The 18,091-nt window shown below is 30.8% G+C and overlaps 3 protein-coding genes across 18 annotated transcripts in view; 2 read left to right on the plus strand and 1 right to left on the minus strand.

The window, feature by feature from the left end:
- Nucleotides 1-7,681, plus strand: part of LOC134707598 (serine--tRNA synthetase-like protein Slimp) — a 34,158-nt gene extending 26,477 nt beyond the window's left edge. For 3 of the 4 annotated variants that reach the window (XM_063567520.1, XM_063567523.1, XM_063567521.1), the window contains exons 10-17: nt 570-645; nt 1,514-1,591; nt 2,421-2,470; nt 3,376-3,482; nt 3,808-3,901; nt 4,389-4,472; nt 6,267-6,335; nt 6,909-7,681. In XM_063567520.1, coding sequence (XP_063423590.1) covers nt 570-645; nt 1,514-1,591; nt 2,421-2,470; nt 3,376-3,482; nt 3,808-3,901; nt 4,389-4,472; nt 6,267-6,335; nt 6,909-6,968 — 618 coding nt within the window. In that variant the 3' untranslated portion in view covers nt 6,969-7,681. The remainder of the gene's footprint in view (nt 1-569; nt 646-1,513; nt 1,592-2,420; nt 2,471-3,375; nt 3,483-3,807; nt 3,902-4,388; nt 4,473-6,266; nt 6,336-6,908) is intronic. The other variant, XM_063567522.1, reaches the window with a different exon arrangement.
- Nucleotides 7,682-9,370: 1,689 nt separating this feature from the next.
- On the minus strand, nt 9,371-17,660 carry LOC134707599 (uncharacterized). Of its 2 annotated transcripts, none has more exons than XM_063567524.1 (4): nt 17,536-17,660; nt 13,134-13,412; nt 10,990-11,091; nt 9,371-9,637 (listed from the first exon to the last, which is right to left on the minus strand). In XM_063567524.1, exons 2-4 carry the CDS (start codon nt 13,404-13,406, stop codon nt 9,569-9,571), a joined length of 444 nt encoding a protein of 147 aa, XP_063423594.1. In that variant the 5' UTR covers nt 13,407-13,412; nt 17,536-17,660; the 3' UTR covers nt 9,371-9,568. The 2 variants fall into 2 exon arrangements, with proteins under 2 accessions (XP_063423594.1, XP_063423595.1); XM_063567525.1 differs by having other exon boundaries at nt 17,362-17,550.
- The window catches only part of LOC134707596 (DENN domain-containing protein 1B-like), a 51,098-nt gene continuing 50,629 nt past the window's right edge, over nt 17,623-18,091 (plus strand). For 6 of the 12 annotated variants that reach the window (XM_063567512.1, XM_063567507.1, XM_063567515.1 and 3 more), the window contains exon 1: nt 17,624-17,803. In XM_063567512.1, the coding sequence (XP_063423582.1) occupies nt 17,787-17,803 (17 nt within the window). In that variant the 5' untranslated portion in view covers nt 17,624-17,786. Of the gene's footprint in view, nt 17,804-18,091 lie in introns of all 12 variants that reach the window. The other 6 variants (XM_063567518.1, XM_063567516.1, XM_063567514.1 and 3 more) reach the window with 2 other exon arrangements.

Genomic DNA, 18,091 nt, shown 5'->3' on the forward strand with positions numbered 1-18,091 from the left:
AAAAAGAAATGATTTTAATTGTTTGTACAGTTGCATGCATATTGGTCTACTATTTAATAGGTCCAACTAATTATTTGTAAAACAATAATGTGTAGGCAAAGTGTTTGATTTTACTTGGATAAAATTGAACTAAACTGATTGCAATTAGGAAATTATTATCCAAATTGCATTTTAATCAATGTTTCAACTGTTGAAATCTTAGCAAATCCATTTCAACTTTGACTGTTTATTTGATAGAATATTTGTTTGCCATACAAATGTAAAATTTGTTGTTGAACCTCTTATTATTTAGTATTTTATAACTTTCTCAAACTGGACATTTACAAAAATAGATAAGAAAGATTTACACAAAGTTTTTGCATTGTTAAGTCAACACTAGGTTGTACTGGTACCACTTAAAGTACAAACTCCATCTTAGAGAGTTACCTTTCTTACTATGTTAAAAGAATAATAAAGCAAATACATGTACTAGAGCACCGAAACAATAATAATTGAGACAACAGCTGAATGCAAAATCAAAAATGGAGTTATAAAATAGTAAACCATCTTTGAATTTAAATTCATTTTAGGTTTTAAAATTGAAAGAAAGACCAGAGAATCCTTCAGATGATTACTTGGCAGGGGTGTCCATCATGTCTTTTATCGGTATGCTGATTTAATATACAAGAAAGATATTTTTTAATATTGTTTTTACATATGCCTGTGACCAATTTACTGAGTTGAAGGTAAAATGCAAAAAATATTGTGAAAATATGGAACCATAGTAAATATATATGTAAATCAAAACTGTCAATATTTAATTGCCATTACAAATAATACATAAAGTGGATAATATATTGAATAGTTAAAGACAACACCAACAACTAAACAAAAGACTAACAATAAGGATTAACATGGTTCAGATAGATTGATGGTACAGACACACAATTTGGTTGAGTTAAATCAGTTTTATGTGCACACAAATCACCCTTCCTGTTCTTATCCATTTGTTTAATAGTATTTTATAGTGAAAATACACTAATCTGGTGCACTTGAGTCAATATCAACATAGTATTAAATGAATTGTTATATACATGTATTGCTGTTTTGTTGTGTGTATTTCCTGTAGTATATATATTTTTGTTAATTACATATGTGTCATATCTATTGTCTGTGTATTGCATGTGTAATTGTCTATAATTATATTGTTTGTATGTTATATGTGAGGGGGCAGGACCTTTTTGGGACTTTGGGACTGGGTGTGTTTAAGCTTCAGATATCAGGACTGATCCTTTCCGGATCAAGGAATTCTTGCTTTGAATTTTAAGATGTCTGGATTTAAATTTCCTTGAATTCGGAACCTCTGGATTTCATGTTTTTAAGCGGTAATTTCAACCCCTCCAACCCCCCTCCCCTCTCACATGTCCTCCTGGGCCCCTTATTTGGTGAACAAAAATATTCTATTCTATTCTCTAGTATTCTAGTCTTATCTAGACCTGATGTAATTTATTAGATAACTCTTTATTTTTTTCAGCATATGTAGCAAAAAGTAGGATCAACCTAACAAATGAACCAATGAAATATTTTTCTTGTGGGCGGAGCTACGCACCAGGTATGAATAAACTTGTAGATATGAGAAAATGTGGTATGAGTGGCAACTCTCCATCCAAGTCACAATTTGTAAAAGAAAAACCATTATAGGTCAAACTAGGGTCTACACCACAGAGTATGTTTTACTTTATTTGAAAGCAAATGAAAGATTGAAATTCCTTTGTACTTGTTAAATTTGATCTCTCCTTTCATACTTTAAGAAACATAATTATAAAAATGTATTATTAGAATAAGAAAAAGGTGTCTATGTTATACAATATTCTGTAAATTTATCATTATTCATGGGACACCAATTTTTCATGATTTTCTTGGATACAGATGAAAACAAAAGAATAGAATTGTAAAACTATGAACTCAAATATTTACAAAAACACTATTTTAGTCTTAATTGATTTCTATAAAAGGGCAGTTGTATTCAATATTGTAAAGTTAAGAACTCAGTTTTATGTTACTAATGTTATGTACAAGTATGAATAAATTAAGGTTCTGGTAAAAGGTTAATGGGAAAGCAATCCAACAACAAAATTAACTAAACAAATAACTGGAGATCAACCTATTGTGTCCAAGGATTGACAAGTGTTCATACCTTGTGTCAAGAAGCTAAAATCTATGAGAGTCTAGATGGAGAGTTGTCTCATTGGCACTCACACCACATCTTTCTATATCTATGAGAGAATTTAAATGAGATTAACACAGATGATGTTTTTTTCCATGAACTCACTATAACCTATCTGACAAGATTAAAAATAAATGAAAACTGCTATATTTTTTGACAAGTCAAATAGTCTCATTTAACTTTTAATAGAAAAAACCCTTGATTTATTTTTCAGAAAGAGAGAATCCTAGTTTAGGACTATTTCATGCCACACAGTCAGTAAAGGTTAGATAATAGATGGTTAGGGTACTCATAAGAAACATTTTCAAAATAAATACAAGGTATAAATTAATGCAAGTTGTAGGGAAGAAATTTATAGGGTAAAGTTTATCATTGATGCAATATAGTTAAAAATGAAATAGAAAACATGAATTATCCACCCTAGCTTGTTTACTCTTGAGTTACTTTGTTGAATTTGAGTATCTTTTATTTGAAAGAAAATTTTAATTCAACCCAAAGAATTTCTACCCTTTTTTAAAAAGTTTTGTGAATGGAATCTGGGTTAATTTGTATTCCTACTCAGAGTAATTATTGCAGTTCATGTACATATTTTCTTGCTGTTTACTGTGAAAGTACTTTAATTCGTGGGTATCAATTTTCGTGGTTTGGTCAATATTAACATGTTCGTGGGTTTTTAAATTCGTGGATTTTAGTTTTCTAATAAAAAAAATTATGGAAAAATTAAAGCCTTTAGAAACAAAGGTTACAAATAGTCTTGATTGAAGGAAATTGCAAAGTAAACATTGACCCGTGTAAATCATAGTTATAACACTAATAAACCCATGATAAAGTGATCAACAGATTAAAGACCATCAAAGATCTAAAGTTGTACAGTTCAGGTTATTAAAGATTAAATGTGTATAATCCTGCATGCGCTTGTAGTTCTTCGACTGCTATTAAAGTTTTCTCAGATTTGGCGTTATTCAATATATTCTCTAGATCATATCAGTAGTCAAACCTACCAATGGGGATCTTTCCATGACTTGATTTGGACAATGGTTTATTTATTTCGTTGGACACTTAAATTCATGGATAAAATCATCCACGAAAACAAGAAAAATGGTACCCCACGAATAAAAGTACTTTCACAGTAAATGTTTATAAATGAAAATGTAATAAATATTTTGCAGGTTAACACATTTTCCATGTGTAGAGACTGGGAAACATGTGACAACTTGCTTCAGACAGAGAAAAATAATTTATGGAATATTTACAAACAATTTAATATTCCATGTAGGTATGTTAATTTACTTCTTGTTCTTCAATTCTGGAATAGTCCTATGAAGCTCTTATTCAAACTATTTTAATATTTGAATTTCTATTTGACTTACTAAAATTGAAACATTTGGTACTGTCTGATTAAAGATCCTTTACTAGATCCTAGTGATTTATGAAGTAAGACTAAAAGAAATGAAAAGCAAACAGTATAGTATATCAAGTTGAATTTGACTGACTTATGAAGAAATTATTGAACTTAGATAGAAGGGAAGTAACTCTTGATCAAATTGTGCCTATAGAAACCTATCTATAGGAAAATAGTTAGACATTTTTTTTTGTTTCAGACTTGTGACAATATCTTCACCATCATTACACAGGTCAGAGGAAATGAGAGTTGAAATTCAGTTCTGGGCCAAGTCTCTACAAAAATATTTAAAAGTAAGTGAGCAAAAACCCTTTTGGCATAACAAAGGAACATACCCAGTAAAGACTTCTGTAAGATTAATGCAATGTTAGCTTATAAAATCCCACTATTTTTAAAGTCAAAAGCATTACAATTTAGCAATATTTGTTCAAAATACAAGAGAAGTAATTTTTTCTCAGCATAACTTTAAGCATGGCAATGAGACATAATGTAATGTCTTCGCTGTCAACAATTATACTCAGAAATTCTTGCACAAATATTTAAAGGCTGCTTAACCAAATCTTATTTCTGACAACAAAGTGTTCAACAGTATAACATTGTCCAAATGAAAAGAGTGTCAACTAAACTATATGATAAGTATTGAAAATAAGTGAATCAACAAAGTAAGCTATTCTAGCATTACTGGTCATTGTGACCTTATCTCAATTCATGTGTAAAAAAACTTACATAGTAGTACTATCATCTACAATAGAAAATATAGCATTCTTTTGTTTATTTTAGATATCCTCCGTCTCCATGGTGAGTGACTATATCAGCAGACGGCTTATGACGAGGCATTACAAAGGAACATTACCTGTTTATATGGTAAATATTAGTATATGACCTCATACTGTAGTAAGGGTGAAGATATTTTTGTTTGAAATAGGGCTTTTCCCGTTTGCTATTTGTAGTAATTATTTATAGATGGGAACTAGTATAACTAGTTCAGATACTGATTTTGTAACAGTATGTACTATTTATAAATTTGATGTTAGGTGCATAAGGCAAGAGGAAAGTTTTGGCGGTTTTTACGGGTGGGGTTTAATGGTACTATATAAAGTTTGACATTAAATGTATTAGTATCGAAGGTGCTCGCAGTTACGTTGAATTGAAGTTGGTCACATAGGTATATATGCAGTTGCTGCTATGTTTATTGTACATACAGGCGTTGGAGGTATAAGCTGAGGAAAAAGCAATGATGCCAAAGAGGAACAATGTTATATATGTCATGTATTCATATATTGTTTCAATTGAAGAAGTTTGTATAATAATTTAAAAGTAAAATAAAATATTGTATCGCAAGAGAAAATAAGATGTTACTGCGAGCAACTAATCCTATATTTGTGTTTGTCTTATTTATAGCCTATTGAATTTAGAGATTAAATACTTAAAATTCAGACGAGCAGGGCGAGGGAGAAGTTAAGACATTGAAAACTCTATGTACGATGTCTTTTTATTAAAAAATAAGTGTAATTTTTTGTGGGGTGTAAAATTGGGTTTAATTATTTTAGTGACCTCACCTGAGATAACCCCCAGTTTTTGATAGGGTTTGTCTTGCTCAGTCTTTAATGTGCTATGTTGAGTTTTTTGTACTATTGTTTGGTTGTCTTTTTTTTTTTCAGGCATGGTGTTTTCAGTTTATTTTTGACTTGTGAGTCTCTCTGGTATCTTTCTCTCTTCTTTTACTCTTATCAGATGTATGGCTTCATGAATTTATCTTCTCATATATTGAATGTATGAATTTTATTCCAATATGATGTCCTTCAAACGCTTTGAGTACACACCTGTGGTAAAATATGGATATTTGTATTGGCTGTTCCGATCTTTCTCCCTCGTCATATGATTTTTCTGAATGAAGTACCTGACGTCATAGAATGATGACATAATAATTGAAGCATTTTATGGGAAAATACACGCTTCTGATACCAAAATTCATCACAACAAGGAAACATAAACAACTGATGGTAAACTATGGTATAAGCCTATTTTTTTTTATACATAGAAGACATACAAGTAAATTATCATTAAAAATTAAAATTCATCCAAATCTATCTAAATACGTTAATGCAATTAGTTTGAGCATGTCACTAATCCTGTTTCCCCCGTTCTTTTACGTCAATCTAAAAGTGCGTTTATTAATGGAACGGCAAATATTTGCCTCCACCTAGAGTGGTTCAATCCAAAACAATTGCCGTATTTGTCCTATTAGAATTGAAATAATACATGGGGGCTTGAAAATATCTAGATTTTACCACAGATTGTCCATTTATGCCGATATTTTACCCCTCGCTATCGCTCAGGGTAAAATATTTGTCATAAAGGGCCAACCTGTGGTAAAATCACGATATATTCAAGCCCCCATGAATTATTTCTTAAATAATTTATTAAACTTGATCGTTGCTAAAAACAAACAAAATTTGACCTCTATTGTGATCTTTTAATTCAATGGCTTTATACAGCCTGCTGGTATATAGTAGTGGTATTGTTATTTCATTAGTAAATAATAATAATGCATGGGTACTATTTCAAAATGTTGCATTAATGATAACACTGGCTTCCACATCACTTTTCAAAAAAACATGATTAGGAAACTGAAAGTAAGTATTTGATATTTTTCAGGTTCATTGTGAGGCTCTAGATGTTACCAGACTTATTGCCATTTTAATGGAATATGGGGCTTTACAACAGGTAAATAACAACAACAGAGAAAGTATGAAACATTTATTGTAGGACCAACATATCTGATTGATAAATATTAATTAGGTACTGTTTTTATTGGCAACAATGTCTAATAGATTTTATTAACATTTGCTTTAAACTGTTAACATGGTAATATTTACAAGTTCCATGTGTAAACTTTGCACATGGAGGTAAGTTCCTAAATAAAACAATGAGCACTCTCTTCATCTCAATGTTTTGTCAAACTATTAGTGAGTGGTATATTTTGTATATTTTACAAGATCTCAAAATAAGGGAAATAACTCCTGTATAAAAAAAATCCACTTTACAGTACATATATAACAAAGATGCGGTATGATTGCCAATGAGACATCTCTAAATGAGTGACCAAATAACTCAGAAATTGACAAATAAATGTCACCATAGAGCCATTTCTAATGAAATAACCTTTGTAAAACTGAAGTTATTTTTTTTTGATTTTTTTTTTTGCTTTCAATATATATAATGTTATCTGTTTAACTACACTAGTTTATCTGCTGTCATCTATTGCTTACATTATTTTATATTTTCTTTTTCCTGTAGGATTCATACAGATTTCCTCAGCTGGAATTCCTGGACAAATACTGGATGCATCCAAAATGAAAAATGACATTTACTTAAATAAAAAGTTGTTTTTAGGCTAAATTATGTGTGGCTTATAAAAAAAAGGAAAATCACATGATTAGATATAACTCTTCATTGATAAAGAACAGAAGAGAGGAAACAAAAAAATCTGAATTTTTAATGAAAAAAACATTGGCCAGTGGTAGACTTTGTCAGAATTATGAATAAACATGATAAATGGGATACATTTGGCATCATCACCAGTGTGCCAATAGGATACATTTGGCATGCATACGAGGGTGCCAAAAGGATACAGTTGGCATGCATATGAGGGTGCAAAAAGGATACATTAAACATCAATGAGCCAGCCCATAGTCTAACAAGAAGAAACAAAACAGCATGAAAATAATGTTATTTGCAAGTGATACCTGTAACTTGGAGATATATCTTTCCTATGTAGATGGATAAGTGCTGCTGGAATGTTGCTTCTTAAACAAGGAAAACAAAATGGGAAAATTCAAGTTGTCTTATTTTTGTGGTGGATTAGTTTTTAATGGACTCTGTAACTATTGATTTGCAACTATTTTGCCTTTTGGCATTTAAAAATGCATAAAGAATTGTGTTCTGAATAGAATTTGTCAGTTAATGATCTATTGTTTGTCTTACATTTTTCCACTCTTCCAATAAAATTTAAACTAACTAACACATAACTGTAGAAGTGGGTGAACTGCTACTGAAACACACCAAACTTCTAATAAAGGACAGGGCCTAGGTGACTTAGTGGTCTAAGTAGTTACTACTGTAATCACTAGACAGTCAACACAGAGGTTGTGAGTTCGAACCCCGCTTGAGCAGGCGCACACGACTCCAATCTTAATAGACTAGGATTGTCAGTTTTCCTATCAAATGTGGTTTTCTTCGGTCACTCCGGCTTTCTCCACCAATAAAAACTTGCTGCCACGAAATAGTTAAATGCGGTGCTTAAAAGTGACGCTCAAACACCAAAAATCAATACAAATAAAGGACTGAAACTAATATAATCAGTAATCAACAGCAGGACTTTGAAAAAGTTCAGAGAGCCAACAACCTTGATTCAGAAGTTGGTATCACACCAATCAATTAACCTTGGCTGCACTGCAGCAAATAAATACTAAACATCTGTTCACATTTATTGTGCCATATCATTGAAGCAATTTTCAATACCAATTCTTCTTGCAATTACTTGACATTAAGCAATAATGGAGTATAAATTCATGTTTCAAAATCCAACAACTAATACTTGATCAACTACAAGCAATTTAAAGAAGTAAAAGCAAGCTTATCAGTGTTATTTGGGATTAAAAAAGCTTGACTGTTTTGTGTTTTCTATACACAACAAAGTTATTGAAAAATAGTTAATTATTTACAGAGTTTAAAATGGTTGTAATTTTTATTTTACTTTCTCTAGTCTCTTACTTGATTATATAAGAATGTCCTACCACAGAGGAGGTGACTTGGCTAAAAATATATACCCTGAAGTTAAAAGTAGGTAATATAGAAATAGTCTTATGAAAAGCAGAGAAAAAGTGCTTTTATTGCTGCATCTCATATGATCCTACAGTTAATTAGGCCTTCAACTTAGATCAAATGCCCACATCTGATTGCAAGTTTAAAATTACCCCTAGCACCTGTAATTACCCTGTTTTTGAGAGTGTACTGTCAATTCTTTGGAGCATATCTTTTTAGTTGGGTGTTGTAATCTTTCTGTAATGTGATATTTTCCTAAACATGTGCAATTAGAAAATTCATTACTTCAGCAATGAAATCTGTCACTGAATAATGAATCATATTCTGGGGAGATAAAATATATTGATTGATTTGACTGGTTGCTATATTGATTTACTTTGATGTGGATATAAGAAAAACTTTTCCGCAGACTAGGTGTCCTGTGTAATATATTTGGAGACTCATGTTGATGGCAGATTTTTTTTTTTAGTTTGTTTTTTTACAGCTTTATTATAAACTTGAATTGACATATTGTATTGTCAAAGACTGTATATGTCTTTGGTTAATGTAATTGTTCAATTGATAACATGTTGATTTATTTCCAACATTTTTCTTTTATGAGTATATTTTTCTTTCATGTATACTAAATATTATATATTGACAACTATATATAACTCTTATAATTCAGAGTTTAGTATGACATCCATTATCACTGAACTAGTAAAGATATTTGTTCAGGGGTCAGCCGAAGACACCTCCGGGTGTGGGAGTTTCTCGTTACATTGAAGACCTATTGGTGACCTTCTGCTGTTGTCTGTTCTATGGTCAGCTTGTTGTCTCTTTGACACATTCCCCATTTCCATTCTCAATTTTATGTCAGACAAATAACAGTATGATTTTTGTCTCCCACTAGCTATTTGTAGGGGAGATAATTGCAAAATTCATTGAAGACAAGACAAATACTTAACAGTTTATATCAAAGCTCAAAACAATAAAACGTACAGATATACATGTAATACCCGTTTCATAAACATTATTTTTATCATTTCACTAAAACAGTAATTTTTAAGTAACAAAATGAAATGAAATGAAAACACTCTTAAAGTTATGTAAAAAAGCTTCCAACTGGTCAAGTACTACACATTTCACATTCGTCAAGAATAAAATGCTGAGTTGAATTTTCTTTTCATCTCGTCAGGTACATTTTTCTGTCCATAGGGACACTGAAAAATAAAGTTTAAAAGAACTTTAACAAACTTATAACTTTTCATCTTTTTACAAATCTTTTTTATATCAACAAACAGATATCAATGTATCAGTACATTTTTTATATTTCATAATATTACAGTCTTGTGCCACATATCATACATTGTCATATATATGAAATAAGCTATAAATGTATTAAAAAAAAAAGTAAAATCACAAAAATACTGAACTCCCAAGGAAAATTCAAAATGGAAAGTCCCTAATCAAATGTCAAAATCAAATAATAATACACATCAAATGAATAGACAACAACTGTCATATTCCTGACTTTGTACAGGCATTTTATAAGTTTCCACAGATTATTTGTTTAATCACAAAATGCCCATTAATCAATTAGAACGTTATTAACGGGTTCAAAAACTAATCCCATACTAATATGAATTCAAAAGAACTTGTAAAGGGCAATTAGGTCAAATGTTCAAAATAATTTCTTAATTTATTAACAGAGAATTTAAGAAAGTTATGTTACAAATCATATATCAGTACCCAATCACTACTGGGGGTGTCGTCAGAGGGGTCCTGAATTTAAATATATTGAAGTCCTGACATCCTGAAAGTCGAAAAAAGAATTCCCCAGATCCTGTAAGGATCAATCCCGAAATCTTGAGCTTAAAAACACCCAATCCCGACGTCGCGAAAAAGGTCCTGCTCCCCCATTACTGAGCTGATGACATTCAAATGTATATGAATTTTGCTATTCTGTTAAGGTCTTGGTTGGTCACATAGCTCCCTATGAGTTGGAGTATTTGTGATCATTGCATTTCACATATTTGGTTTAAAACATCCCTAATGAAAATTACATGAGAAAAGAACTAAAGTGTTATTTTTATTAACTGATATTTTAGGAAAATTTGAGAACAGATATGTATCAAATATCAATATGTGCAAGCAATACTAACCCAGTCCCATTAATAAATAGACATCACAATAATTTTTTAATTTACAAAGTTGAGGAACTGTGGAAACAAGTGTTAGTAAAGCTGCAGTAAGAAAATATATTGTCCTCTCTTTCAGATAAATATTCTGGTCTTAACATAGATGTGTTTAAGAAAGAGTTGATCAAATAAGGGTGCTGAGATTTTTCAACCATACCATATAGCGTGTTATTTTTCGCGGGTGTAAACTTTCGCTTAATTCCGTGGATAGAACAAAATCGCCAAATATAAGTGTACATGCAAAGGTATTGAGTCTTGATTCCGCCAAAATAAAAACCACCAAAATATTTTGTATACCTTATTTAATGAAAATCATGAAATTTTACACCCTTGAAAATAACCCGCTACAAAGTAGGTGTACAAATATAACATACATGTCTACAAGCATTTCCACAACAATCTCCTCTGGTCACATGTGATAATCTTGTCATAACCATATAGCCTGTTCCTGGATCTGTGTATGACATTTGTTTATTCTGAAAGGAAACTGTATAATTAAATTGATTGTATCACCCTATTTAATAACATATTTTTCAGAAATCACAGATAAAGGCCTATAGGAGGGGATGTCAGCCTGACTTTCCAAACTTATCAAAACATTCTTTCCTAAATTCTGCAAAATAATCTTAATTCTTTAAAACTGATAAGAGTAAATTCTTAATTCCTGCAAAAATAAAGACCCAAATGTCCTCCCCCTCCTCACAAATGTCTTGTGTTAATTTTATAATACTAGTATCAGCCATAGAACTGTGAACTAAGAAATCTGTCATTTTATTTTATTTCTTTAGTTTAGCTTGATTTAACCCCCCTTTTTTAGGCAGATCAATGCATTTGAATGGAGACATATAGCTGGAATCCCCCCTTTGTCCTGAGTTGGGACACCCCCCCCCCCTTTAAAATGGCTGGATCCGCCCCTGATTTAGTGACCTTGTTCTTTTCTAAAGCTGCAAAAATTAGATGCCAGCAAATTTTGAAGAAAATTGTATGCCCTTGAAAGAAGAATTTTTACCAAATTTATGGCATTTCTGTCAAAACTCTATAGTAGATAGAGAAAATAATAGGCAAAATAGGATCTACATGTTAGTCTAATTGTGGGAATCTTCAGACTTTTATTTTTTATAACTGTACTATGTATGCTACTGTAATTATTTCTAAAATTGATATTAACAGGGTTAAAATTATCATCCATTAAAGATTTTCAAAAGTGCTACTAAATGAGAGTAAAAGTACACACAAGCAAACATAACTGATTGCATTCAGGCTCTTGAGAGTCTCTCAATTTGTTAATCTTAATGTTATTTGATCTACAGGAAACTGAAGATGACTGCTTCCTGACTTCTAACTTATGTAAAATAAAAGTGCATATATCACAACTAAAAAATCAGGAAGCGTTTCAGACTTTTACTTTCTTTAAATAGATAGCTACTTTACTTTATACAAATACAGTACTTGATAATGTGAATTTCTAACAACTGAAAAAAAATGTAAAATATAAAAAACTCAAAAACCACATAAATGAAAAAATACAAAATATGAATTGACATTTTTAATATATATGTTATAATGACAATGAATGATAAATATTGTATCAAGTAGAATGTAACTACACAAAGTGTAATACACAATTTGTAAGCTATACAGTGAGCACTTCTCAGTTGAAATATAAATGTAACTCTTTCAAGCATCCTGGCTTCCTCCTTCATATACATATGCTTGGATGATAGGCTTACATACTGTAAATTCAGAAATTATTGCAATGTTTTTACTATTGCAAAAAATGCAACAGGGTTATAAATGCAATAATTTAAACTTGCATTTCAATTTTTTTTTAAATGAATTAAGGCGGTATCCAACACCTTGACTAAAATTCATTTGGCTCATATAATTTTCATAAAAGTTTGACAAAATATTTACTTTGACCCTTTGAAAAAAATATAAAAATTTAAAAACTAATGAACCTATCACTTTCTCTGAAAAAATTGGTAAGATACAGAGCAGTTTGACAACACTAATTTTGAACATTGAGAAGCTTAATATCTCCTTTACAATTCAACGTGATTAAAATGTTAAGCTGATTTTACAGAGTTGTCTCCCTGTAGTGTTTGGTACCACCTTAATCAGGATTTTTCTCAATATCATCAAAATTCAAATCTCATTCTAGTCTTAAATGACAAAATCGCAATCATTAATGCACGCAAAAATTTCTAAATTTACAGTACTGCACAAACTGATGTTGCTTTGATTGCTTAACAAGTAAAACTGAAATATTGACCAGCCTTGTCTGATCTTATGATCACAAACAAGCTTCTGTACAAGCTTGGTAGAAATCCAGTATAGTTTAAGATAGATATTAAAATTTCAAAAACTTTAACCACAGAGTGAATATTTGTGCAAACCGCTGACACCGACGGATTGTAGGATTGCTTAGTCTTGCTTTTTAGTCTCAATCAAGGCTCGAAAAAATTAACCAGCAGTAAATAAAATACATTGTAAACAATATACACATGTATATACTAACCCTTACAGCTTCTACATGTTTTCTATGAATTTTGACATCCTGAGCTGTAAGTTTAGAATAATCCACTAAAGCTTCCCAAGAGAATGTTTCAGCCTCACTTTCACTAACAATATTTGTTTTTGTCTTTTCTTTGTCACTGTATTGTCTGACACATTGTACACAGACATACATTTTGTATGGATGGAACTGTCTTAATGATGTTCTAGCTGTTGCCACACTGAGAAGAAGTGCAAGATTTGACATCAATGGACTTCCAAAACTAAGGCATGTCATTCTTGTCTGAAAAAAAGAAGCGTCACAAATTTTATATGAAAACATATCAACTTCATAACAGTCAAAGTAAGGAGCCTGTAACTGAGTGGTTGATATTTTGTTGCTGTTTCTCATATTTGATTTTTGTTCTTGTGTTATGCATTTATATCACTATGCCAGGTTAGTAGATAGTTGGTGCCTTCAAACATGTTTAACCCCGCGACATTCTGTATGTGTCTGTCCCGAGTAGGAAGCCTGTAAACCAGTGTTTGTTGTTTGTTGCTGTACAACATATTTGTTATTGTTCATTGTTTTGTACATAAATCAGCTGTATTGTTTTCTAATTTGAAATATTTTTACACTGTCATTTCAGTGCCTAAAGCTGACAATACAATGCGATCGTGGATTTTGACGATACTAAGTAGTTAGTAAGTATAGAAAGTCCCTGTTTTTGCTAATTTTGAAGCGTGTATGGTGAACTATCATGACTATAGTTAAGTTCTATTCCATTTGGTCTATGGTGGAGATTTGTCTCATTTGCAATCCTATCACATCTTCTTACTTCTATAATACGGCTGAAATTGTTTTTTTGTCTATAGCTGAATTACTTGTACACTCCAATGACAAAGCAAAGTTGCCAGTTTGTAAACCATGTATTTAGAATAAAAAATTATTCATTACTAACATATTTTTTTTTTATTTACATACAATATATACTGGTGGTTTAAAAGTCTTTAAAGGACTTCATTTCAGTTTCATTCACTAATACAAATAACTTTCTATAATTGATAAAAAAAAAACTCATAAAAAAATCAACAAAGGGAGATAACTCAAAAATTTTCATATATAATAAATGGAGCTGACACATTTTGGAATAAAATGTTAATGCAATTTCAATTAGAGATAACTCCTCATTCCCATTATTACATATTGTACTAAGAGCCTGTAGCTATTCTTGTTTCAGTGAGACTTAGGATTATTATTTGCATGTAGTATTTATTATTAGCCATAATGAAAATCAGTTTGAAAAAATGTACTTTTACAAAAATAAGTGTAAAAAAGTTGTTGTATTTCATATTTAAATGATTTGCCTTATTTAGAGAAGCAGAACTTTAATTGATACATTATTCTAATAAATTTATTCACATATTTATAAACTTTTGACAATTTAGTTCTTTACAAATTTCTTAAAAGACTCACTTTTATTGACTTTTAATATACATTTATATAATAGGCATACATGAATACACTTTTCAAAGTAAAGCTTGTCAGATTTAGTATCAATGTAAAATTAACTTTATGAATTTCTTAAATTACTAGACTTTTCAAAATTAATCAATGAACACTTGAGTTTAATCAGTGGAATTTCTTTACAAACAAGGATCAATTTGTTCTAAATATCCAGGATTTAACAAAATAAGAGGGCTTAACCAAGACAAAGTTATATTAGGAGTGGGACTTAATTGTGAAAAGTCTGTGCATTTACTGATTAAATATTACTGCATAAGGGCAGTCTGGGCCTCTCACGTGCACTCATCCCTTAAATCTTCTTTTGAATTATGATTTCACAATGGCATGGTGATTTTGAATAGATATAGGAAGATGTGGTGTGAGTGCCAATGACTGGCAATGAGACAACTCTCCATCCAAATAACAATTTAAAAATTAAACCATTATAGGTTAAAGTACGGCCTTCAACACGGAGCCTTGGCTCACACCGAACAACAAGCTATAAAGGGCCCCAAAATTACTAGTGTAAAACCATTCAAACAGGAAACCAACGGTCTAATCTATATAAACAAAACGAGAAACGAGAAACACGTATATATTACATAAACAAACGACAACTACTGTACATCAGATTCCTGACTTAGGACAGGTGCAAACATTTGCAGCGGGATTAAACGTTTAAATGGGCCCAAACCTTCTCCCTTTTTCTGAAACAATAGCATAACATCACAACATAGACAAACATACGATAAAATATCAATTGGCAGACTTAACTCAATCAAAAAACGTATGATTACACAATGAACGAATAAATTTGATCTGCCATATCTGAATACAAATGCACAGTTAATTAAATATTAGAGACAAACATTCATGACCAAAAGGCTAACAAACAAATTCAAACACACTGAGAAATATTTAACCAATCAATGTTCACTTTAGAAAAAAAACGTTTTTTTATAATCTTGAAGTTTATACAAATGTTGTAAGAATAAGTGAAAATTGAAGATATTACAAATAATCTAAGCTGGCCGGTATACAGACAAGATCCATATAAATAAAAAATGACAAAAAAGCATTATAAACAGTATCAACAGGTCGAATTAACAAGAAAATACGATTTGAGAGTACTCGCAGTTACAGCTGACAGCTAGTTAAAAGCCAAAACCAATTAATAGTAAAAAATCATGCATCAGAGACTAAAAACGACTAAAACACATCACAGGGATTTAGTATTTTAACGTCATTAATAGTCAAAGAAGACATGACTTGTGCAATGCCAAAAATAAATGTATCGACAGGTAGTAGTATAGTGAAGAGCGACTTCTATAGAAATAAAAGTTAACGTGGTTGTGTCCCCTATACATCTCGCCTCAAAAGATAATGAAATTTAGTTATGTTTTAATTTGCTAATGACAAAATCAATATTAGTGCCAATGTGAACTATATTCAGAGATCTAATTACAATATTGGTACGATAACCCTTACTTATAAGTTTGTTTAAAGGTTCGATGAGTTTACAAGGATCACATAGTGATTTCCTCTCTTTAAGTACAATATTACCATAAAATTTAGGATGAGAAATACCATTTTTAATAAGCTTTCTACAGGTATAGCCAAATTTACTAATCAAATCTTTGTATCTATGAAAGAATTTAGTAAAAGTTTTAAGTAATTTATGGTATCGAAATCCCTGACACAACAATTTTATACCAGTGATGCATTGATTACGTTCGTTAAAATCTGCCTTTATGAAGTCGGCATTCAAATGTGTGGACAGTGTGGTAATAAATATTCTAAATATATTGAGTATGATAAGTAGTCATTATATATAAGGAGCTTGTTGTCATTTGTTTGTGTGGTCCATAGCTACAAAAATGTATGTAAATATAAAGGTCTTTATCATTTTTTGTATAGATTAGACCATTGGTTTTCTTGTTTTAATGGTTTTAACATCTTATTTTAGGGCCCTTTATAGCTTACTTTTAGGTGTGAGCCAAGGCTCTGTGTTGAAGGCTGTACTTGGATGACTTGTAATATTGTTAACAGTTAGAAAAGTTTTTATATAAAGTGACTTAAATGGAGAGTTGTGTTGTTGGCACTCATACCACATCTTATTTTTTTAAATGTCTATTCTATATTTATTTGGTAGTAGAAAATTATCTTTGAACTGTAAATGAACTATTATACCTAACCACTAAAGCATTATAAATGTTATGTCATAACAACAGTCCATTTAATACATGTTAAAACATTTGTCTTTTAAAATATTGAGTGGCCTTCAGCTATAAGAACAAATACTTGAAGGGACTTGAAACTCCTAGAAGTAATCAACAATAACTAGAATTTCCAAAGCCCCAGGTCTATGTATTTATTTGTAACTTTTGATCTTCACTACATTTTTGTACATTAAATTATTCTGTAAGTTATGTCTCAAACATTGTCAAAGATGATTTATTATGAATTAATCAGATGTATTTTTAAAAAGTAAACAATTAGTGGACCACCATCTATGGATGCAAATTGTCTAAAAAAAACACAGCATAAGGACCTATCAGCTATGATTTGCAGCTAAAAAGTATCTACACTAATTTCTCTTCCATGTCATATAAATTCTATTGTTATGTTGATGCTAAATTAAAATCATAAGAGGAGTTAGAAAAACAGTAATATTCTTGTTTATATGTCCCTTTATTTATTGGTCCCATTCGGAGATATAGCACATAAAGTTTTCACATAAATTCACCTGTTCTGTGTTCACTCATAAATTTCAGGAGTATTATTTCAATAACTGTTTCTTTTTAATATTTCGTGACTGATATCATGTTGATCAGTTTGACTGTTTCAAATAGATTGTATTTCCAACAATATTCAATATACTAAAAAAGAAAAAAAAGGGAGAAACCAATTATTGAATTACTTTTCTATTCCTATCAGCATTTTTCCAAATCTCTTGTGTACATCAAGCAGCCTTGACCTTCATCTTTGGATCTTTCGTTAATCAGAAGTTGACGTCCGAGAAACCCGAATAGAAGATTATGGAGGACTGCCCACAACTTCCCGTCTGAGTTCTGATAATTTTGATCCTGTTTCTAAACTATGGAACAAAATACAAACCCATAGAGATGTACAATTAATCACTTCGTGGACAAGACAGTTACACACTGTAAAATGGGGTCAAGATTAAGGTTATTTTTTGCCATTAGTAATTTATTTGTAAATCAGTGTCAGTCAGGATGTTACCTATCATGATTGTTTTTGATGAATGTGTATTGATATTGCAATGGGATTTAACCCAACATTGTAATGTGGCTACATTATTTAGATTTTTATATTATATCATGCATACTAGACAAAACTTAGATAGAATATCAGAGTAATTAGTGTATCATTCCCATAATTACCATATCCTACCGTAGTCTAAAATCAGTCATCTTGTTAGTTCGTTCGGTATTTGTGATCTTATCACAAGGGGC

The sequence above is a fragment of the Mytilus trossulus genome, chromosome 2, assembly GCF_036588685.1.
Source record: "Mytilus trossulus isolate FHL-02 chromosome 2, PNRI_Mtr1.1.1.hap1, whole genome shotgun sequence".
Taxonomy (NCBI): domain Eukaryota; kingdom Metazoa; phylum Mollusca; class Bivalvia; order Mytilida; family Mytilidae; genus Mytilus; species Mytilus trossulus.